A 23,456-nucleotide genomic window follows, 5' to 3' on the forward strand; every position below is an offset into this window, starting at 1 on the left:
AATACTGTCTGCTTTTTCTAGAAATCCGGGCACAGCTTAGCTGGGTGCTCTGAGTCAAGGTTTCTCCCAAGGCTGTAGTCAGGGTGTTGCCTGGGAGATGTGGTCAGCTCAAGACCTAGCAGGAGAAGGCCTCCAGCTTCTCCCTCTGACTGCCAGCAGCCACTCTCAGTCCCCTGCCCCGTGCGCCTCTCTGTAGGGTGGCGCTCAACACAGCAGCTGGCTTCATCAGAGCAAGAGCTCCAAGACAGATTTTTTTTTTAAATTGAAAGAGGATATAACCTATGCACTCTCCAAACCGCAAGTTGGCCCGATGAATGTTTTAGGTCAAGACATGCGTTAGAGCTGTATGGTGTTGTCGTCCGTATGTACTCAAAACACGTGTTTGTCTAAGTCATGTTAACAACACGCTGCCCTCCATGTATCTCTTAGGCTTGCACACTCGCTAGAAGGAATGCAGATGTCTTCTTGAAATACCTGCACAGGAACAGTGTCAACATGCCAGGAATGGTGACACATATCAAAGCCCCTGAACAACAAGTAAAAAGTGAGTACCACTACGAGTCATTCTACTGGCGAGCAGTACGAGTTGTTTGGCAAGAAGTGTTCGAAGATCCTGACATCCAGGGCTTCATTTTATTTGTTTTTATGTTTTATTTTTAAATTTTTATATTTTATTTATTTATTTGAGAGAGCACAAGCACAAGCTGGGGGAGCAGCAGAGGGAGAGGGAGACGCAGACCCCCCAGTGAGCAGGGAGCCTGATGCGGGGCTTGACCTCCAGACCCTGGAATCATGACCTGGGCCAAGCAGCCGCAGCCGCTTAACTGCTTAACGGATTGAGCCACCCACGGCTTCATTTTAAATGTCTGTTTCATATTAACATTCTTGGCAGTTACCTTTGACTAATAATAAAATATGAAGCAAATGATATAGATTGATACTTTGTTGAATAAAGTTGAAGAGTATAAGCAGGGACAAAATGCAGCATGATATTTATTAGCATGGACTATTTTGTGCAAGCAAGGGAAAATATTGTAAATTGGGGAAAACCAGAATTTATCTATAGTCAAATACTTTTAAAAGTTCAAGTCAGGAAATTGTACACCAAATTTTTGCTGGAAGGTATTATTGATTCTATATACTTAAAACATTAATAAAATCAAATTGCCAAATATCATACCTTTTGGTATCATTTGAGTGTAAAAGTCTATAAAGGTATGTTTTTATGTATGCATATATATAATATAAGTGCGTAGAAACTGATCTGGGAAAATTTGATACTAAACTGTTAATAGGATCAGTATGAATAGAAGCAAGGGGGACCGAGGGTTTTTACTTTAGAATTCTGACTGAGTACTTAACAATGAAAATACATGAAGGTGTTCTCTAACTTAAAACTTGGATTTAATCATAGTTGTTTGTTTGTTTGTTTGTTTTGTTTTGTTTTGTTTTTTACAATTAAGATGACTTGGAAATAGATCCTCAGAAAAATGAATAAGAGTTTGAGAGAGTCTTGACAGCAAGGCCCCTGCCGTCCTCCCGGGGGGCTTCAGAGGCTGGCAGTAAGCAGAGGAGGAACCTGGGCCCACAGCCTGAGCGCTCAGAGTTGGGTTTCATAACCCATTAACAAATGATTCATCTCACTTTTTAAACCCATACAATGGGCAGAAACTTTTGTACCTTATATTCCCTCCTTGTTCATCTGGATTCATCTGTCAGAGTTGTTACAGAAAAATGTCACATTGGTAGAGTCCCCAGGCTACACAGAGGAGAGTCATCTTTGGTGGGTTTCTCTCTCGGGGAGATGAGTGACTAACACAGCCACTTCTCAGCAAGTTACTGGCATTGGTGATCAGTTCATTTGGCTCATTTCCTATGACCGTCACTGCCTTTCTCTCCTCCATCAGTATTGCCTTTGGTTGTTGGTTGTACTCGGCTTTCTTTGATCGCAGATGTAAGGATCCTTACCACGTTGTACCAGTCCGAGGGGTGTGTGTGCGTGTGAGGAGTGTGTGTCCCACATGCACACTTACTGGGTGGTCACTGTGTTTGCTGCTCTGTGTTATCATTCTGGATGCTCTGAAGAGCTAAAACCGAAATGTCCCGTTTCTCTCATTGGGCACTTGGGGACAAGAGATTTACATGTGTAACAGTGCAGTAAATCCACGTAAGGGTGATGGTGCCGGAAGAGACTGTGTCCCAGGACCCCAGATAGTCCTTCAGGGGCATGAGGAAGCCCCAGGACGGTTTCCGTCCTAGTCCCGGTGGGGTGCTCCATGCTCTGCCTGGCCGCTTACTCTCCCCAAGTCAGTCGGGCCCCAGGCAGGGACTGTAGAAAGAAGAGCCTGGAAATGACCCATTGGCTCATGTTAGTTTTACACGTGATGTTTTTATTTAAATGGTAGCTTAATTTTTTAACTAGCCTCAAACTTCAAAGTCTTAATTTGTGTCACTACATTAGTTTCCTTTTTCAGTAAAGATAGTGGAGCATGACCACCGAGCTCCCTCGTAAATCCTGCTCACAGGTTCATGTTAAGCATCTAACTCTTGATCTCAGCTCAGGTCTTGATCGCAGGGTGGTAAGTGCAAGCCTCAGATTGGGCTCCCAACACGGGGTGTCGAGTCTACTTAATAATAATGTATCTTAGTCCTCTTTCTATATCAGACTTTAAAGATCTGCTCTATCATATGGATATCTAATGTCCAGTAAAATGATTTCATAGTTGTCTTAACCTGTCCCCTAGTTGGGCTCAGATGTCACTGCCAGTTTTTCCAAACAGTGCCTTCATGTTCATGCACCCGAGTACATATGGCTTGTGTAAGCGCCGTACATCTGAAGGATAAATTGCTGGTTCAGAGATGTGCGCGCTTCCGGTGATGCCACCTATTGCCAGAGTGCCCGCTGCAAGAGTGGTGCTGTTTCCCCTCAGTAACACGGGGTCACCCATGCATGTTCCTCTCCCCCCATCCTGCCAGTGCTGGATAGCACCAGTGCTTGCAGGAAAAGCGTGCGGGATGGCCTCTTTGTTTGAGTGAGGTTAAACATGTTTGTGTGTATTTAGTGGTCATGTTACAAGCTTCACGTTTATATGCTTTGCTCGGGGCACCCGGATGGCTTAGTCAGGTAAGCGTCTGCTTTCAGCTCAGGTCATGATCCCAGGGTCCTGGGATTGAGCCCCATGTAGGGCTCCCTGCTCAGAGGAGAGTCTCTTCTTCCTCTCCCTCTGCCCCTCCACCTGCTTGTGCTCACGCTCTCTTGCACGATCACTCTCTCAAATAAATAAGTAAAATCTAAAAATAAAAATAAATCTTTTTACACTTTGCTCATTTTTCTAATGAACCTTTCATCTTTTTTCTGACTAGCAAGTACATTTTGTCTGTGTCTTATATTTTTCCAATAATTTTAACTTGCTTTTTATTGGTGCTGTACTGTTATGGTGGGATTTTTTTTTTTTTTTTTTAATCTATCGGGGTTTTTTGGCCTTTCTGGCTCCATGCTTCTCTGCTTCGTGTCCTTGCTCCTCCTAATGATTTATATTTTTGTTTTTGTCTTTATTTTTTAAAAAAAGGAGAAGAAAAAAAACTTTTCTTCTAGTACTTCACCATTATGATATAGATCCTATATACTAAATAACTTCTACAAGAAGGTTTTAATGTTGTTGAACAAATTACCTACTCCTGAAGTTTTTCCAGCCATTGTCAGATTGCCCTTCAGGGGATGCATAGCTTATCCCACTCATCCAGATAACGCGAGATATTGGACGTCAGCCTTCAGTTTCCCATGACCTCAATCATAAGATAACCGATTGGGGTAAGAGCAGAAGGAGAGCTCTGGTGGACACACTCACTCACTGAGTGGGGAGAGCAAGCTGTGTGGCCCTTAATCTAATACTCTGTCTTGCACTGACATTTGCATAAAGTCTTTAAATAACATTGGATGGGATTTTGCAAGTGTTTCCACTGCTTGTAAGTACCAACATACGTCTTTGTTTTTGCTCTCTTAGATATCTTGAATGAACTCTTCCAGCGGGAGAACAGGGTATTGCATTATTGGACCATGAGAAAGAGACGGCTAGACCAGTGCCAGCAGTACGTGGTCTTTGAACGAAGTGCCAAGCAGGTCGGTCATTACACCAGGCTCCCCCATGCTCTCTGGCCTCCACTGGGTGGCTCTTGACACATCAGCCGTTTCTGAAAACCACTTTCAAATGATCAAAACAGTCATGTCTTTTAAATAAATTTATCATGAAAAGAAAACCCCTACCCTGTAAAAATGTGATTTGGGCCCTCAGCAAGTGTGTCACACAGCTGGCCTCCCCTGCCATTAGCTCAGACATAAGACCACCAGGTACAAGCCCTAATGACAATGATTCAAAAATTGTTGCAGAAGCTAGGTTCTGTACTTGTAGAAATACTATAGTGGGTGGGTTTTTTGTTGTTTTTTGCTGTAATTATATTTTCAAGATAAAATTTTGTTCTTCAGATAACTTGAGCTAAAATTAGGTAAGAAATGTTTCAGAATTTCTAAGAATTCAGCAGTTAAAAAATGTTCATGCAGTTAACTAATTCAGAGACTTCAAGAGAGTGCATTTGCGGAGCATGGGGCTTGCTCACTTAGTAGAGCACAGGACTCCTGATCTCAGGGTCATGAGTTCAAGCCGCATGGTGGGTGTAGAGCCTACTTAAAAAATAAGTAAAAAGGTAAGGCTAGAGTTTCCGTCTTCTGAAGTCATTTTAGGATAAGTGCTTCCACCAGTATGGTTAATCGTGGAAGATCGTTTTAGGGTAAAGTCTGTCTGACCCTAACATGAACTACGATTCCTGTTACTTCTTGGCATTAACGGTAGCACAGGAATCCGTAAGCTGTTGGTCCAGAATGTAGAGAGTCGGGAGGGCACGGAGGGCAGAAGTCTTGCTTGCAGAACACCTGTGTGAGCCATCTCGTGTTCTGCATGTCGGGGAGCTTAAAGTCACTGGGGCCTCTTCAGTGCTGTGGGTCGTGGTCACTGTATCAGACATGGACAGTCTTCTAATTTCACCGGTGCCTGCCACAGAGTTGGCATTCAGTTAAATCTTTTAGCTCAAGAAAGATTGAATTTTCCTCATTCCCACTTAGGGAGAATATTTTCGATTTGGTCAGTATTGGTTTCAGGTGGGCAGTGAGGGGCTCAGAACGGCTTAGTTCCCCTGAGGCTAGTAAGCCAGAGCTCCTGGACTGTAGACCTGGCACCAGCTTCAGCCCTTCCCTTATCTCTGCTGATGTTACCAGAAGTAGTTAGAGTCCCAACAGAAGTGGCAAGCAGCATTTTTCAGTGTTTAAATATATTTTATTTAATGACAGTTCAACCAAATTTCAGACTTACGGGGCCTAATTTTGTTTCTAAGTAGAGATTGTCTCATAATCTCTTCTCATATGTCTTTCTTTATTGTTTCTCTGCCGAAAGACTAGCAGTCATTTAGCTACAGAGAACACAATTGTAAATAATTACTTTAATAGAGAAAAACAATGGAATGTGTTGTTGCTTTTTCCTGAAGTCAGTTCATTTGCCCAAAATGAAATCTGGAAGTGCTGGCCTTTGCAAGCCTATTGGGTTCTGTTCTGTACTGTGCTCACAGTCCTGCACTGAAACTGCTTATCTATAACCCCAGTTCTGGAGGCGCTCCCTGATGCACGGCACCCTGAGCTTAACTGGCAGGAATGCAGAGTGCTGATTCAGGCCCCGGCTCTGGGGGCGAGTCCCGGCCCTCGGACTTCCCAGGCTCCTCTGGCCTCCTCAGTGCTCTCCCCAGGCTCCCCGCTGGCATTCTCCTAGGCTGTATGGGGATGGCTCTTTCTTCTCTTTCCTGTGTTCTTACCTCCTCTGCTGGTACCTCCCAGCCCTGACCCCCACTTCGGGTCTGCAGATTTAGAAATCCCAGCTGCCTCCGTGGTATCTACTTTGGCCTTGCTGAGACCAGAACTGGACTCATGAACCCTATCCCCCCTCCTCATCTTCTGTGGGTGTCCCCCAAGCCCCCTCATCTTTTCTTTTTAATTTTTTTTCAGTGTTCCAAGATTCATTGTTTATGCACCACACCCAGTGCTCCATGCAATACATGCCCTCCGCAATACCCACCACCAGGCTTACCCAGCCCCCCACCCCGTCCCCTCCAAACCCCTCAGTTTTTTTCTCAGAGTCCACAGTCTCATGGTTCATCTCTCTCTCCGATTTCCCCCAACTCCCTTCTCCTCTCCATCTCCCAACGTCCTCCATGTTATTCCTTATGCTCCACAGATAACCGAAACCATATGATAATTGACTTTCCCTGCTTGACTTGTTTCACTCAGCATAATCTCTTCCAGTCCTGTCCCTGTTGATACAAAAGTTGGGTATTCATCTTTTATGATGGAGGCATAATACTCCATAGTATGCATGGACCATATCTTTTTTATCTATTTGTCTGCTGAAGGGAATCTTGGCTCTTTCCACAGTTTGGTGACTGTGGCCATTGCTGCAATGAACATTGGGGTACAGATGGCCCTTCTTTCCACTATATCTGTATCTTTGGGGTAAATACCCAGGAGTGCAATTGCAGGGTCATAGGGAAGCTCTATTTTTAATTTCTTGAGGAATCTCCACACTGTTTTCCAAAGTGGCTGCACCAACTTGCATTCCCACCAACAGTGTAAGAGGGTTCCCCTTTCTCCACATCCTTGCCAACACTTGTTTTTTCCTGTCTTGTTGATTTTGCTGGCCCCCTTGTCTTACGGAGTGTGTCCTCCAGGCTCCATCTTCCTATGTGGGTGTCCCCCCTCATCTTACGGGGTGTGTCCCCCAGGCTTCATTGTCCTATGTGGGTATGTCCCCCAGCCCCCATCATCTTATGGAGTGTGTCCCCAGCCTCCATCGTCCTTTGTGGGTGTCCCCCCTGGCCTCCTTGTCTTATGGGGTGTGTCCCCCTCCTCATCTTATAAGCTGTGTCCCCCAGGATCTCCTCCTCTTCCATGGTGTGTCCCGTGCCCTCTCACCTTCCAGGGTGTGTAGTACCTGGTTCCTTTCTTTCCCAGTTTCCCACCTCCACTCCTTCGTGAGGCCCACAGGTGCGGCCCTCCCACCCCTGCCAGATCTGCCCCCCCCCTCACGCCGTAGGAACCCCAGCCGTGTCCCCCCTGAGTCTTGGAGCCCATTTGCTGACCGGCTACTTCTTCTACTCGCTGTGTACTGCAGTTCCTTTTCCACACGGCAGCCCTGTTCGCTCTCACAAAGAAGTCGAGGCTGTGCTGGTGAGCTCCTGGGCCTTCCTGCCCTCCAGTCTCTCTCCAGCTTCTCCTCTAGGCCCCGCAGCAGACCAGCTCAGCAGCCTGTGGCCACGGCGCACTCCGCTCTGCTGCTGCGTTTCTCCCTGTTCTTCCGAACCTGTTGCTTCTCCAGCCAGCCTCTCCTGGCCTAGACATCGCCTCTGCTGATCTCCGTTCTAAGTATGGTGCCCCAGTTCTCATTTGTCTTTGTGTGTCTTTCTTCGTCTCCCACTTCCTGCCCAGTCTGCAGGGGCAGGGCCGAAGCTCCACTCATTCCCCAGTCCCCCAGGTAGCACCTGACTCAACAGTAGGCCCCCGGAGACAGTGTGATTAAGTACGAAAAAACCAGGGACCTTTGGAGGGAATTGACAAGCATCGCTTTCAGCCTCCAGCCGGCAGCAGTGTTAACACTGTCCTGGGCGGGCTGTAGCCTGACCGCCATAATTCCCGTGCAATCTGCTGCATGGTAAGTCATCTGGCCAGGTCATGGTTTCCTTCTCACTTGGCCTTCTAAAATGCTGTAGGTGCTGTGACGTAGCTAATAGACACGGTGACATTTCTGCTCTAAGACGAGCACAGCACAACAGATGACCCAGAGACTACAAACGGCAAATGTAAAAGCTTCTCCATTTTTATGTTTCTTTCCCACAGTGTTGGGTTTTTAGATGCATATGTTTGAGTAAGTCTGATTTCACTTTAGCTTCGTGGAAATAGAAGTGATAAAACCACTTTCATCTAAGGGCACGAGATTGCGTATGCACTAGAACTGGGTCTTTGCAGTCTGAGCCTCTCTGGCCCCCTTCTTCTCAGGTGTGCTCCCTTCTCTCCTGCCACCACAAGGATTAGGTCCCATCCTCTGCTGGCGTCCCCCAACCCCATGGCATGTTTGGGCATCATGGGATGGGACCCCCAAAAAGCAAGTGTGGTGGGTCCCACTGATACTCAGTGAAGGCAGGAAGAGGAAATAAGACCTAAACATTTAGCAGCGTGAGGCTCTCAGATTGCCCCCCATCCACACCTTCTCAGTATCTTAGAGAAAGGATCTTAGTGTTCGCTGCTTCTGTTGTGATTGTATTTCACAGCTCTAAGAACCTCTTGAACTGTTTAATCATTGTGATATAAGTGATGTGCTTCCTAGAATGTCAGGGTTTTTCTTTTACTTTTGGACTTACAATAGTTATTTCAGAAGCTCATCTGTCCTTGAGGCAAGTACTTCTAGGTATGTGCCAGCCTTGGCTTGTGGCTTCACATCTGCCTGCTCTGCACATGGAATGGGGCTGCCTTTACCAGGGCTCAGCCATGAACGTCTCTATTCCTTCCCTCTCTAGGCTTTAGAATGGATCCATGACAACGGGGAGTTCTATCTTTCCACACACACCTCCACGGGCTCAAGCATACAGCACACCCAAGAGCTACTGAAAGAGCACGAGGAGTTTCAGATCACTGCCAAGGTAGGTTCAGGTTGGTAATAAACATCTCTTCAGTCACATAGATGCCCAGCAGGTTTTCCAGAATAACCTAGAACAGGACACTTCATGTACATAAGGTAATTCTCAAATAAAATAAAAAATAAGTCACTTAAACTCCTTACCCAAAATTGGAGAAATAGTGGGACCCCAGTGGCTCATCATACATTAATGTAGGTGACACTTCCTTCTGCCTTTCATGCTTGTCCTCAGCTGTCCCTCCCTTTATGTGGTGTTCCCTTTGGATCCTCTGATTTTGGCAGAATACCTTTATCTTTTCTCTTCTGTCGTTTCCATTACTTTTTTTTCCTTTTTATTTTCTTTTTCGAGGTCTTTTCAGAGTACTTGATATTTTCAGGAAACACTGTGTGGTGTTACTGACTTGGTGTGGGTGTGTTTTGTGGACACTCTTTGGCCTGGTGTCTGGTCAGGGACACTTCCTGCTATAGCCCTGCTCACACCCCGCCCGGTCCGGTCGGGAATCGGTCTGGGGTACGGCTGGCAGAGTTCACCTCTGCGGGCTTGTAGTGCTTGTACATGGGCTTATGCGAGTGGACTCATCTTCACTTTCTTCCTGAAAGGTGAAGTAAAATTAAACACATGGCATATGTAATATACGTGAGTAAAGATGAATTTTTAAGCCAATCTGTAAGACTCCACACATTGCCACGAACATTTTCCACGTTAGAGTATATACCCACAGAGGCTGTTTTACCTCAAAACAGTTTTGAGATTTTTAGAGTTCCCTTCTCAACCTGTGGTATTTTTATTTTTGTTTTTCAAAGTTTTTGAATATACATTCTTTGTAATATTTTCAGAAGTGCCTCTGTTTTTGATGATAGATTTGAGGTGGTATTTTTTTTTAAAACTGGAAATTCAGATTTACTGGTAGAAATAAGTGATTAAGCTGGATAGTCTATTTAGTTAAAAAGAAGTATTCCCGCAAAGTTAAAAAAAAATGATTTTCTCGTGTTGCCCTTAAGGTGGCTTTGAAAATCGTCAGTGGGAAATTGTTAAATCCTCTAGAGTGGCAACAGCTACTTTGTATTATGTTTATCTGTACTTTGTTTTCTGTAACTGTTTCTGACCCCTCTTGCTATTCCTTACTGCCCTCTGCCCGCCCACGAGATGTGGGCTCTGGGAACCCCCGGTCTTTGCTCTGGAAGAGCACACAGTCAAGTGCCACTGTGGGCACTATTGACCCCTGCGGGGCTCGGCAAGAGCTGGCACTGGTGGTGGGGGGTGGGGGCACCGTGAGCACTGGGACTCGGGGGCAGGCTCAGGCAATCAGGCAATGACAGCTGCACGCAGAGGGGCCATGAGCACCCAGAGGTCGCCCACCCACTCATCTGAGGAGAGCTGACCTGCCTGCCCCTGCAGGTAAGAGCGTGCCTTTTGCTTCCTAGATACAGCACCACTTTGGCTGTATAATTTTTGTTTTTCTTAATAGTTGGATAATAAATTATAGTTGTGTGCCTCATATGATCTATCTTTGTTTCTTTGAATAGCCTTTGATTATAGGTATTAAGAAAATGCCTAAGATCCCACTCAGAGGGTAGATTTAAGATTGGTTCCTTTTCACGAGCTTACATCTCTGTTAATGCTGCCCTCTGCAGGTCATTATGCACAAACACCCCTGTCGCTGCACAACCCCAGGGGGCGCCAGGCACACAGATGTGATGTGAATGCCACTCTCTGCAGTGCACTAGCATGGCAGCTATGTTCCACCAGTGGGCTGTATGCGAAAGGATTTTTTATTTCTGAATTTCCCTTCTCAAATTTGGGGTATGGTTTTTAAAGAATGAGCAGTAGCAGGCATCTTTTCGCCCTTGCATTTTGTAAAAAATAAGCATCTAAAATCACAGGTAATATCTGACCTTGCTGTTTCCCAGATATACAGAGCTCTTTCTTTCACTGAATATACAGAATCAGTTTTGGCAAAAGGAACTGGTAGATTTTGAAAAGAATACCTCTTGTTCTTTTTCTTAGCCTTTTTATTCTTTTGGTTTCTGGCTGCCTTTGTTTTAATTAGACAGCCCCTGCTCTGGCCCTTGGAGGTGTTGCTCGCCTTCTGTTCCCCTCTCACAGTGTCTTTAAGAAACCATTTTTCTTTTGTTATGTAGAGACTCTTTTTTGCTTTGACTTGACGGTCTTCCAGCTCTGTTGTTACAGTGGCTACTCTTATAACATATTTAGTGTAATAGAAGTAAAGCCTTTTGGTTACTATCTGACCTATGACTCAGCTGCATTCCTTTGCCACTCTTAATGTAATAATTTCTCAAAGTGTTTTGCAGGCATCACCTGCATCCAGGTCATAAGTTTACTTAAAAGCCAGTTTCTGTCCTTATTTGAGACTTAGTGACTTAAACTCCTTAGGAGTGAGATCTGAAAATGAGCAAATTTAAGCAAGGCCCCACATGGTATTTACATAAGCACACTGGAGTCGGATCCACGGCCTCCTCCTGCCTTCACACTTCCGCCACCCGTGTCCCCAGCGCCAAATGCCTTAATCTGCCAGAAAGTGACCAAGACCATTGAATGTGCGTCCTTTCTGGATTTCTGCTTACTTAAGAACATAATGAGTAAAGATCCTTTGAGCTGGTAGACTCAGAAATTCAGTTTGCTTTTACTTTTCTACAAGCCCCTGATTGTGCTGACTGATGAGGTCGTTCAAATTACAACATTTGCATTCTTTTACAATAAAAATCTACTTCTGTAAGAGTCTCTAGAAATAATGATGAAGACTTGTATAATACTTCATTTTAAAAGAGGTAGAAAGTTTTTTTTCATAGTGTTAAGTAGCCTTTTGGAGAAAAACTGAGTTGGATTCATATCCCACCTTGATACCAAGGTAAGTGTCAGAAAAAGGGCTGAAGTAGCAGCAGTGAAAACCTGACCCACTAGAAGAAATAACAGGACACAAAACCCAAGCCCATAAAAGAAAGATAAAAATCACACACACAATAAAATATGAAAATTGCTAACGGGCAGTCCACTGTAACTAAAAGACAAAAAGCAGAGAAGATAAATACACAGTTCATATCACAAAGGGCTGATTTCTTAGAAGTAAAGAGCTTTTCTAAATCACTGAGACAAAACAAGAAAGTAAACAAAAGATGTTAACGAGGGCTCGCAGGAAAAGAATTACAAATGGCTTTTAAATATATGAAATTGTCAAATTTATCTAAAATAAAATTACACATCAGAACTGCAGTGTGTTCTGTTTTCACCCAAGAGATTGGCAAAGATCAAGAAGCTTGCAGCTGTTGTCTTGGGAGTGGTGAATGGAGGTGACCTCTGCGGGTGTCACCGTATCACCAACCATCATCACAGACGCACTTTCTGCCCAGCCCCCCAGGCCCACATCTCGAAATGCAGCCTCTGCACGTGCGCAGATGAACATGCTCAGGAGCAGCATGAAGGGCCCATCAGTGCAAGCGCATTAGCTCATAGAAACAATATGCTGCTCTCAACATGAAACAAGGGTGTTGCTTGTGTTCTAGTGGCGGAGGATAATTGAGTTGTTAAATGGGAAGTACTTGGTGTAGAGCAGGGCTTATTCTGTGCAAGCATTTAGGTACAAAATGAGAGAGAGAATAAAATATAGGTGTAATCCCTTCTGTACTAAAACGTTTCTGGAATGATAACATAGGATGTTGATCACTGAGACAGGTCATGGGAAGGCAGGGCAAGAAGACTTTCCACTTTGTATCCTCTTTTACCTTTTGAGTTTTGAATTCAATGCATACATTTAAAAAACACCAATTAAAAAAATATATATCAAGATATAAAAGGTTCATGAATGAGCAGATTCATCATACTTCACTTTTATCACATTAATTCAGTCATTATTCACAGAGCCCTTGCCACTCACCAGAAACCACTCCTCGTGCTGGCCTCATGGACTGCCGTTTCTAGTTAGAGAAACAGGCAATAACAAGACGAATGGGTAAATATATATTCATGTGCGTGCGAAGTAATGAGAGAAAGCAGACAGCCATCAGGGAGGGAGGAGGGAGGCCATGGTTGAGGGAGTGGCTCGGCCACAGCTATTGGAGAAACTGACTACCGATGGTTAAATAAAGTTGCAAGCTACCAGGCTCTGCCTCTAGGCCACCTTCTGCGGCATCTAGTGTCCTATTCAGTAGTAGCCTGTTGGTGGTGTTACACATTGGCACCTGGTCTGTTTTGTATGATGTGTACTAGGCAAAAACCCTCCTGCCCGTTCTTGGTGTTTTTGTTTTCCCTTTCAGTTGTCCTTTTTATCTTCACTTTGGTGACCTTGGTGCTTAAGATGGGACACAGTTTTCTTGCCTCGTTAACGATACGCATAACTCTGAGTACCCTTCACCGATGGTGCATGGGAAGATAGGTGCTCCCTGGCTGTCACACAGAACCTTCTTTGTGCTTCTCAGCACAGTAGTATCTGGGCACACAGCAGTGTAACCTTATCTAGGCAACGCAGTTTGTTAATAATCCCACCATACTCCTATTAATTGTCTTTCATATTAAAATTTAATAAAATAAAATTTAATAATTTCAAATTAAAATTCATAGTAAATTTAATAATAATAAAATTCATAATAAAATTTAATAAGTTAACTTCCTCTTGGAATGTATGCTTCCAAGTCTGAAACTTTGACTTCTTTATTTGGTTTATATTTAGTCTCTTCTTAACATATCCAGAAAGATGTGTTGGTAAGTGAAGATTTGGTTGAGGGGCGTCTGGGTGGCTCAGTCGGTTGAATGTCCAGCTCTTGATTTTGGCTCAGGTCATGATCTCAGGATCCTGAGATCAAACACTATGTTGGGCTGTGCACTGGGTAAGGAGTCTGTCTAAGATTCTCTCCCTCTTCCTCTGTACCTCCCCTCCACCTTTCCCTCTCTTAAAGAAAAGATCTGATGACAAATCTTTTCCTGTTAGCTCCCTCAACCCGAGTTCATTTCCATACCAGATGAAAGCTCTGTCAACTTCAGGGTAGTTTAAGTTTTGCTGACTTTTTCCAATAAACAGCTTGAATAGAATCTGCAGTAGTTAATTTTTTTTCCACAGAGACATGATTGTATCTGAGTTTTGTTTTCACTTGTTTTTTGAAAAGTATTATATTAATGCCTGTTACAGTAACTACCACGCCAGTTAAAGTTCCAGGCATATACATACTTGCACAAAGAACCTAATGTTAATTTATTTTTTCAAGAAATATTTGGTAAATGTCCATTATGCGCCAGGCAGATGGCAATGAGTGAGCAAAACAGGTATCCTGGTCCTGTGGTGGTTACATTCTAACAAGAGACAGACAGGCAGTAATGGTAGTAAGTAAGCTGGGTCCTTGTTAGGAGGTGATCTGTGCCTTGGGGACAAGTAGAGCTGATAGGGTAAGGAAGCTGATAGCTATGAAAGGAAGGGAAAGTCGTAATTTTAAGGGAATCAGGGAGGGGCCTGCTGAGAAGGGGGCCTTTAGTCAAGCGGAGACCAAAAGGAGCCACGGAGACATCTGGGGGAATAGCATCCCGGGCTGGAGGGGTGCTGGGGCAAAGAAATGGAGACAGGGAGCCTCTGTAGGGCCCACATGCTGGACACTGGCCAGTCGGGTGCTCGGCTGCAGTGAGGTCACCCCGGGGGGTTCTGTGCAGAGCCCAAGGATTTTGACAGCTGGCTTTACAGGTAGCCTAGTGAATTCTGCCTCAGACTTACTGTATAAACTAAGATAATTTATCCAGGTTTTGAGCTCTGACCTTTATCCTTTTGGGATTTCTTTTCTTTTCTTTTCTTTTCTTTTCTTTTTTTTTTTTTTGAGGCCTCTGCTCTCATGTACACCTGTTGGGGGGGTTTAAAGTCAGCTTCCTGAATATTAGGCATAGAGATTTTCTCGATAAAGTCCAGTGGAAAAAATCAGGTTCCCTGCCAGAGGAGTAACTGTACTCGTTGCAAGAGCCAGCGGGAACGTTGAAGGAAGCCTCCTTGTCGGAACACACGGGAAGGATGTGGTGGAAAAATCAGTTGAGTGAAGTCACTGCCATAAACGCTAAACCAATGTTTTAGGCTTATCTTTAACTTGAAGAAAAGTAAGCAAGTTATGTTTAAGTTAATTAAGATATCTTCTCTAAGTACATACACAAACAAAATAACTTTTTTGAGAGGGAGCTCTACAACAGCGAAGGACATTTAAAATACCTCTAGGAAGATAATTTCCCGACTAGTGATTTTTCCTCCATTTCTACTGAGAGCTGAAGGAGAAATGAACATGCGAGGTGGACTTGCTCCAAGGATCCGTGGAGGGTCTGCCGGGGGGAGATCCTCTGCCACGCTGGCGGCTGGAAATCTGGCGTCTGTATATGACCACTGCTGCCCTAAAGGCGCGGGCCATGGACCTGCGGGCAGCAGGGAGCGTCTCTGTAGCTGGTGCATGTAGCAGGTCCGTGGTGGAGAGTCACAGGGCGCTGAGGGAGTCTGAGCGAGCATTCCTGTCTTCCTTCAACAGGGTACTCCTGAGCATCGACCCAATGGAGACGTTGCCGAGGGAAAGCTAGATTTTTGCCTGGTGGTTCTCAAGGTCATAAACCTGCCATTCTTTGTGGCAAGCGGAGGAGAGGTAGCTCGGCTAGAATCAGGGAGATGAATGGGTGGACTTGGAGCTTTGGTGAAAGTTTCTGTCCCCTGTGGTTTTTCCCTGTTGGGAGCTCAGAGCGGTAGGCAAGTTGCCACTATGTTTCTGGTCTCTGGCAGTTGAGTTCATTTGCCTCACAATACTTTCCTGTTGTTTTTTTGCAGCAAACCAAAGAGAGAGTGAAGCTATTGATACAGCTGGCTGACGGCTTTTGTGAAAAAGGGCATGCCCATGCGGCAGAGATAAAAAAATGTGTGACTGCAGTGGATAAGAGGTACAGGGATTTCTCTCTGCGGATGGAGAAGTACAGGACCTCTTTGGAGAAAGCCCTGGGGATTTCTTCAGATTCCAACAAATCGGTAAATTGCCTTGTGCGCACAGAGTAAAGGTGTTCTTGCTCGTGTCATGCCCAGGTTGAATTAACTGAAGTTGCTTGGCTCTCTTCCTCCACAGAGCAAAAGTCTTCAGCTAGACATAATCCCCGCCAGTGTCCCTGGGTCGGAGGTGAAGCTTCGCGATGCCGCTCATGAGCTCAATGAAGAGAAACGGAAGTCGGCCCGCAGGAAAGAGTAAGCCGGTCTCCGAACCTGCTGGGATTCGCGGAGCAAGTGAAGGGACCGTCACTTGGACAGACATGCTTGTGTGTGTGTCTGAAACCAAATGGCGCTGATCCGTTGTGCTGCTCTGGGTGTGCAGCGTTTTCGCAGCGTAGACGCCACTGTCCCTTGTCACCTGCTTCAGAAACCGTGACTTGTTTTCATCCCTGTGCCTCCATTTCCTACAGGGTTGCCAAACTGTTTTAGGGTCATTGGTCATCAGTAGGTCATGAGTAAGTAGTAGTACCAAGGGGAAAAATAACACACATGGGGCCGTTTCAGAATTGCCGACTGGTGCACTGTACTAGACACTCATGAAGACAGGATAGTCCTAAACCAGGGGTTCCTGGCTGGGGGACATTCCGCCCCATGTGGAGACATTTTTGGTTGTCACACCGTGGGGAGGGGGTATGTGCAACAGCATTCAGTGTTTGGAGACCAGGGATGCTGCTGACCTCCTCCACGACACAGGACAGCCCCCAAGCAGAGCGCTCTCTGCCCCCAGGTGTCAGCGGTGCTGAGTGAGAAGCCCTGACCTGCGGGGACCTCAACAGAATGTTTTCCAAAATGGTTTTTCCTTTGAATCGGTGGCTGTGTACTATTATTGTCCTATCTGTTCTTAACTCAGTCAGTACACCTTACTGACTGATGCTTTTAAAACTGCCTTATTATTTTGTAAACCATCAAAGTAGGTAGTTAAAAAGAGCATGTGTCCTGCCCGTAAGCTGAGCTCCCCGCTGTCTTCCTCTTTTGAAGGTTCATCATGGCTGAGCTAATTCAAACTGAAAAGGCTTACGTAAGAGACCTCCGCGAGTGTATGGATGTAAGTAAGTTTTTTTGCGTGTTTATTTAGATTAGGTCTAAGCGAGTTTGTTATCCCAACCTGTTGGCGATTCTTAAAATAATCACACTTTTTGTTGCTTCTGAGAGTTGAAGTGTGCCTCAGCAGCCTGCTTCTCTTGTTTCCGCTCTTCGGTGTGGTTCCAGCCTGTGTTTTGCTCATCCCAGAGATGACACAGCAGTAACCCTCTCATTCCATTCATCACATGACGGCCTGGCTGACAGTCTCTTTGTACAGAATTTTACAGCAGCTTCAGAGAAATGTGCCCACTAATTGTGATGGGCAGCTCGTCCTCTCAGTAGTTTGAAAGAATATTTGTCATACCTTGCAAAATAGGGTAACTCCAAAACTCGCAGCCGGGGATAGAAAGTTTTGAGCTGGAATGTATAGGAACTCTTTCCAAGTGCTTATAGAAACTGCGGGGACTTTTTTGGGGAAAGGTTTTTCATGTTGTTTTATAAAAAGCTACAGTCTTCAGATGTGTTTTTCAGTGATTCCTGAACTCTGGGTGTGTATTACAGATGTCAGGAGTAGCTGTTTCTTGGACGTGTGCTGTCAGTTTTTGTATAATCCCTCTGTTTCCCTCCTGACCAGACGTACCTGTGGGAAATGACCAGCGGGGTGGAGGAGATCCCGGCCGGCATCGTAAACAGAGAGCTTGTTATCTTCGGGAACATGCAGGAAATCTATGAGTTTCATAATAAGTGAGTGGCTTTATCTTTGGGGAGCCGGTTACTCTTGAAATCTAGGTACTGTGCTGCAGTGTCACAACAAGAAATGGAAGCTTCCAACTGAATTAAGCATCCGTTTCATTGAATCTGTTGAAATATGAATGATCCCTGTTGGGCTTTCGTCAAAAGACCCCGACACTGTAGAGACGCTTTTTATAGAGATTCAGCTTTTTCCATGTGCTTCCCTGCCACAGAAGTAAGGTCAGGGGAAGTGTGAACACTGTGTTTGGAGGAAGCTGTGTCACCAGCTGCTACGTCCATTCCTTCTCAGAATTAAAGGAGAGCTCTCCGGGGCTGCTGGCCGATGTGTGGTCATGTGTTTTTTTCCAAGAAGAAAGGAGAAACTGAGGACAGAACAGATGTGTAGTCTGACCAAAATAAGATGCTCTGTCCATTGGCCATAGGAGGCACTTGGTTTTATTTTTAAGGGTTTTCTTTTGTTTTGTTTGTTTGTTTGTTTGTTGTTGTTGTTGTTTGAAAAGGCACAAGTTGCTTTGGACAGAGTCTCTGCAGCCCAGTAGCCTGTGGAAGGATAATGATGGGGCCGAAGCTGCCGGACTCTTCCTCACGCCCCAGCCACCACCCCCCCCACACACACCCCAGCAAAACACACTGAAATCTCAGTGACTTCTTCTGACTGTTTATCTGTATCCCTAAATAACATCCTTAGCTACTGAACAAAGCACTCCCCCGGAAGTAGGCTGTTGGGGTAGACTTTGTATTAGGAAGTGCTTAAGGGCTAAACATGTTAGCTGATTGAAAGTCACAATAACCTAGCCTAGTTAAGAGCTACCTGTTTTGTTAAATCTTTAAAATCTAGATGGTGTAGATGTGTCACAGCATTTGGTTGAAATGGTATGCTTGGCCTGCTTGGTCTGATTTCTGGCTTAGCTCACTGGTAAAGTGTGTTAAACCCTATTAATAATACAATACCATTTTGACTCTGCAGCATATTCCTGAAGGAGCTGGAGAAATACGAGCAGCTGCCGGAGGACGTGGGACACTGCTTTGTCACCTGGGTGAGGACCCTCGGCTCCTCATTCTCACAGCTGTGGCTTTGCAGGAAGTTGGAAAGAATATGGTTCATTTTTCTTCTGTCACCATCTTCTGCAGTGTCGGCTTACAGAGAAGTGGGCTTTGCCTCTAAGAATTACATTTTCTAGCCAGATAGTCATGTGGAATGAGCTTTTTATTGGTAGTTGCGATGGTTTGAAGTGGAACATTTGAACATCTGGTGTATGGGGCCTGTGAGTGGCCCTGGGGATTCATAGGGACACATGAGTGCCCGGCCACGCCTGGGGGGCCAGTGATGGGGTGGGAGGGGTCTTCAATCCAGAAGAGAGGCGGACGGTCGCCTTGTGTTTGTGCCCTGCCCTCCATACAGGACGCCGGGGTTTGCCTCAGTGTCTGTGGGAGCAGGGAGGGTGTGCCCAGCCCTGACTTACTGGGCTGAGGGAGGTTTCTGCAGGTATGGTAGCAGGAGATGGCATTTCTTATTTTTAACAACTTTCAGTATAAAATAGGGTCTCTTTATGTAGAGCTTAAATTTCCTTCATCCCCATAGCTACTTTTCTACATAAAAGTCTATCATATTTTGACTTACTGCCATTTGATTTGAAAGAGATATTCTAATTTTTCTTGTTTACAGGCAGACAAGTTTCAGATGTATGTCACCTACTGCAAAAATAAGCCTGATTCTACTCAGCTGATATTAGAGCATGCGGGATCCTACTTTGACGTAAGTAAGAGACCCCTGGTGAAGCAGTAAAGTCGTCTGCATTGTGTTTGGTAAACATCAAGATGCCACACTGCTCATAGCTTTCACCTAATGGATGGGAGGGAGTGTTTTCATTTTTATCTGTTGCATTTATGGTGGGATAGTCTTGTGTTTCTAAAAGATCCTTCTAAGATTTCAACAGGTCCGTGTGTATATGAGCTCACTTACTATTTATATATAGCCATTCTTAAATGTAATATCATGTGCAGAAGGTGTAGACTATAAACCTGCTTTACCTTCTATGAAGGAAAAAGAATCTTTGAACCTTTGAATCTTTTTTATTCATTTATTTTTCCCATTTTTATCATGTGATTGATTTCCAAAAGTGGCTTATCAGTAAAATTTTTACAACTAGCACTGTAACAACTAAGATCATTGGGAGGCTCTTTAAATATATTCTCATTGGTGTAAGCATACATGTAGGTCCTCTTTTTTTGAAAGATATTGCAGGGAGGTGATTTTGTACAAAGGCAGTTGGAGCCTTATGGAAGTAATATAAAGAAAGCTTCTTGGGTCTCCGGAATATAGACAAGTGTGCTGAATACATCGTGATTAAAAGAGTATTTTTCAGTATCACGTGTAATTTGGTATAAAGGCTGTGAGAATTTTAGATTTTTTTCTGTTCTTATGTGTGTGCGTGGCCATGCGTGATGCTCTTTTCTGGACATCTGGGAAATTAGGGTACATTTTAACTTCTGTCTTTGCCGTGGAGCCCTGGAGATGGCCCTATTTTAGTGGTCGTTCTTGTGACCAGTAAGCCCACATGAGTGCCTTTGTAAATACCAGGTCAGCTCTCCCAGCCTCGTGCTGCCCTTTCTTGTCAGGTTTTCACACCTTCCTCGCTCTTTACCATCAGATGAAACTCAACATCAAGGCCATATGCAGAGTTAGAATTCTGTATGGTCTAAGCACAGAGAGCATGTGGCATATGGAATCGAATGAAAAAAAAAAAACCAAAACCCTTTGCCCTAAAACACCTTTAAGGATAAAGGAAATTCTGCTTATCTAACTGAGGGATCTCACAGATGTCTCGCTGTCAGTTCCCACCCTACGGGATGTTGCCCATCTTTCTGGGGCTCAATGAGCGCCGCGGGTGTCTGTGTTTGAGATTTACCACTGACCAGTGAACGAGGCCATCCTCTTAACGCCCCGTTCTCTGCCCCTGCCATCCAAAGTACAATTTTAGAAGCACAGAAGTTTTTTTTAACAGCTTTTTAGAAAAAGCGAACTTTCTTATTTCAGCAGGATTAAATCTCTGATGGGGTTTTAGAAAAATACTCTGATCTCATAGCCATTTTGGTCTTATTTTCTCTAATCATTTTATTTTCTCATGATAAGTAAACTCTTTAATCCCCATCTCGGTTTCTCCCATACCTCCACCCACCTCTCCTCTGATAACCATCAGTGGATTCGCTGTAGTTCAGAGTCTCTTCCTTGGTTTGTGTGTGTGTTTCTCTCTCTCTTTTTTTTTTTACTTTGTTCATTTGTTTTGTTTCTTAAATTCCACAGCTGAGTGAAATCGGGTGGTATTTGTCTTTCTCTGAGTGACTTTGCTTTGCCGAATACTCTCTAGCTCCATCCGTGTCATTGCAGATGGCAAGCTTGCATTCTTTTGACGGCTGCATAATAGTCCATTGTATAGATGAACCACATCTTCTTCATGCATCCATCAGTCAGTGGACGCTTGTGCTGCTTCCATAGTTTGGCTGTTATGGATAATGCTGCTATAAACGTAGGCGTGCATGTTTCCCTTCGAATTAGTGTCTTTGTATTTTTTGGGTCAACACCCAAGTGGTATGATTCCTGGATTGTAGGGTAGGGTAGCTCTATTTTTAACTTTTTGAGGAACCTCCATACTGTTTTCCAGAGTGACTGCACCAGTTTGCATTCCCAGGAACAGTACTAGAAGGTTCCTTTTTCTCCACATCCTCACCAACACCTGTTATTTCTTATACTTTTTATTTTATCCATTCTGACAGGTGTGAAATGATATCTTACTATAGTTTTGATTTGCATTTCTCTGATGACGAGTGATGTTGTGTGTCTTCTCTTATGTCTGTTGGCCATCTGGATGTCTTTGGAGAAATGTCTGTTCATATCCTCTGCCCATTTTAATTGGAGTGTGTGTCTGTGTGTGTTGAGTTGAGTTGTATGAGTTCTTTCTGTATTTTTGGTTACTAATCCAGTATTAGTAGATATGTCATCTGCAAATGCTTTCTTCCACTCAGAAGATGTCTTTTAGTTTTGTTGCTTGTTTTCTTCACTGTGCAGAAGCTCTTTATTTTTCTGTTGTCTCAGTAGTTTATTTTTGCATTTATTTCCCTTGCCTCAGGAGGCATTATCTCTAGAAAAATGTTGCTGTGGCCAGTGTCATGGAAATTGCTGCCTATGCTCTCTTCAGGGATTTTTATAGTATCACATTTGTGCCTTTATTCCATTTTGTGTTTACTTTTGTGTATGGTGTAAGAAGGGGTCCAGTTTCATTCTTCTGCACGTTGCTGTCCAACTTTCCCAACACCCATTTGTTGAAGAGACTATCTTTTTCCCATTAGATATTCGTTTCTCTCTTGTCATTTTTGAGCAGTATAATCCTATGATAAGGTATTAAAAATGTCAACAAAAATAGTGAGATTGGTGTTTAGAAATATCAGAGATGCATTTCTGAATGTTATTAAAATGGTATTCAAAACACATTGCAATATGTCTCAGATGTTTTGTGGGGTGTGCATGAAACGGAATACTTCTCAGCTGTATGAAGGGATAAACTCCTGATACAGAAATAGCAAAGATTCATCTCCAAAACGTGGGCTGAGAGAAGCTAGACATAGAAGAATATATTCTGTATGATTCCTTTTATATGAAATTCTAGAATATGCAGAACTGATTAGGTGATAGAAAACAGAATAGGGGTTGTCTCTTGGTGGTGGGGGGGGTTGTGTGTGGGGGGAACTGGTTAGAAAGGGGTATGAAGAACTTCCTGTGATGTTGGAAATACTCTGTATGTACTCGATTGCAAGTATGTTGACATTGTCAGAACTCGGTGGCCCGTACATGGGATTTGTACATTATACTGTATATGAAAAGATATCATTTAGATGGGACATCATGAATACATGTATCATAATCATTAAATCATAAATCCCACATTTTTGAACATCTGTCACTGAAGAGAAACTTAAGGCTCCTCTTGTGATTTGGAAGGCAGAGGAAGAATTGCTAAGTTTTTACTCTAATCTGCCTGTTGCGTGAGTGACCCGTGATTCGGTGATTCTGGCAGCCGGCACACCGTAGGGAGAGTGGCCACATGAATCTCTGAGCGATGCTCGGTTCCTGAGGAGCTTAGTCGAGATGACCCACAGACTGAGAATATTGAGAATACAAAGAGGTGGTAGTTTTTAAATCACATTTGAAGCGCAAACTATTAGTAGATAACCCTTTTTTATTTTTATTTTTTTAAAGATTTTATTTATTTATTAATTTGACAGAGAGAGAGAGAGAGATCACAAGTAGGCAGAGAGGCAGGCAGAGAGAGAGGGGGGAAGCAGGCTCCCTGCTGAGCAGAGAGCCGGATGCGGGACTCGATCCCAGGACCTTGGGATCATGACCTGAACTAAAGGCAGAGGCTTAACCCACTGAGCCACCCAGGTGCCTGATAACCCTTTTTTAAAAAAGATTTTATTTATTCCAAAGAGAGTGTGAGTAAAAGAGCGAGAGGGAGAGAGAGAGAGAGAGAGAAGCATGAGTAGGGGGGAGGGGCAGAGGGAGAAGCTGACTCCGCTGTGAGCAGAGCCTGTTGTGGGGCTCAGCCATGGGATCATGACCCAAGCTGATGGCAGATGCTGCACCCACTGATCCACCCAGGTGCCCCACCCCTTTTATCTATCTATTTAGTTAGTTAGTTAGTTTTCTGAGAAGAGCGTTAAGAGCCAAGATAGCACAAGTACAGTGGGTTTGTGTGAAAGTCTGGGCTAGGAGATGGATTGCGAGCGTGGGTGGAAAAATGGCTGAGTTGTGTGTGACTGTGTCAGTGAGGAAGGAGGAGTCCCTGTGCAGGAGAGTCAGGCTTGGGGGAAGGGGTGTGGTCTGTGGCTCCAGGGCACCGGTGGCCCAAGTTGCCAGAGCTGCTGTGGGAGACAGGGCACATGTGGTCTGTGGCTC

The 23,456-nt window shown here is 44.4% G+C and overlaps 1 protein-coding gene across 4 annotated transcripts in view; it reads left to right on the forward strand.

The window, feature by feature from the left end:
• The window catches only part of TRIO (trio Rho guanine nucleotide exchange factor), a 224,991-nt gene that overhangs the window by 102,807 nt on the left and 98,728 nt on the right, over window positions 1-23,456 (forward strand). For all 4 annotated transcript variants that reach the window (XM_013060766.1, XM_013060767.2, XM_045082027.1 and 1 more), the window contains 9 exons: window positions 430-544; window positions 4,005-4,120; window positions 8,608-8,730; window positions 15,518-15,712; window positions 15,807-15,922; window positions 16,706-16,772; window positions 17,385-17,494; window positions 18,471-18,540; window positions 19,170-19,259. In XM_013060766.1, the coding sequence (XP_012916220.1) occupies window positions 430-544; window positions 4,005-4,120; window positions 8,608-8,730; window positions 15,518-15,712; window positions 15,807-15,922; window positions 16,706-16,772; window positions 17,385-17,494; window positions 18,471-18,540; window positions 19,170-19,259 (1,002 nt within the window). The remainder of the gene's footprint in view (window positions 1-429; window positions 545-4,004; window positions 4,121-8,607; window positions 8,731-15,517; window positions 15,713-15,806; window positions 15,923-16,705; window positions 16,773-17,384; window positions 17,495-18,470; window positions 18,541-19,169; window positions 19,260-23,456) is intronic.

The sequence above is a fragment of the Mustela putorius genome, unplaced genomic scaffold (assembly GCF_011764305.1).
Source record: "Mustela putorius furo isolate JIRA1106 unplaced genomic scaffold, ASM1176430v1.1 tig00000589_pilon_pilon_pilon, whole genome shotgun sequence".
Taxonomy (NCBI): Eukaryota; Metazoa; Chordata; class Mammalia; order Carnivora; family Mustelidae; genus Mustela; species Mustela putorius.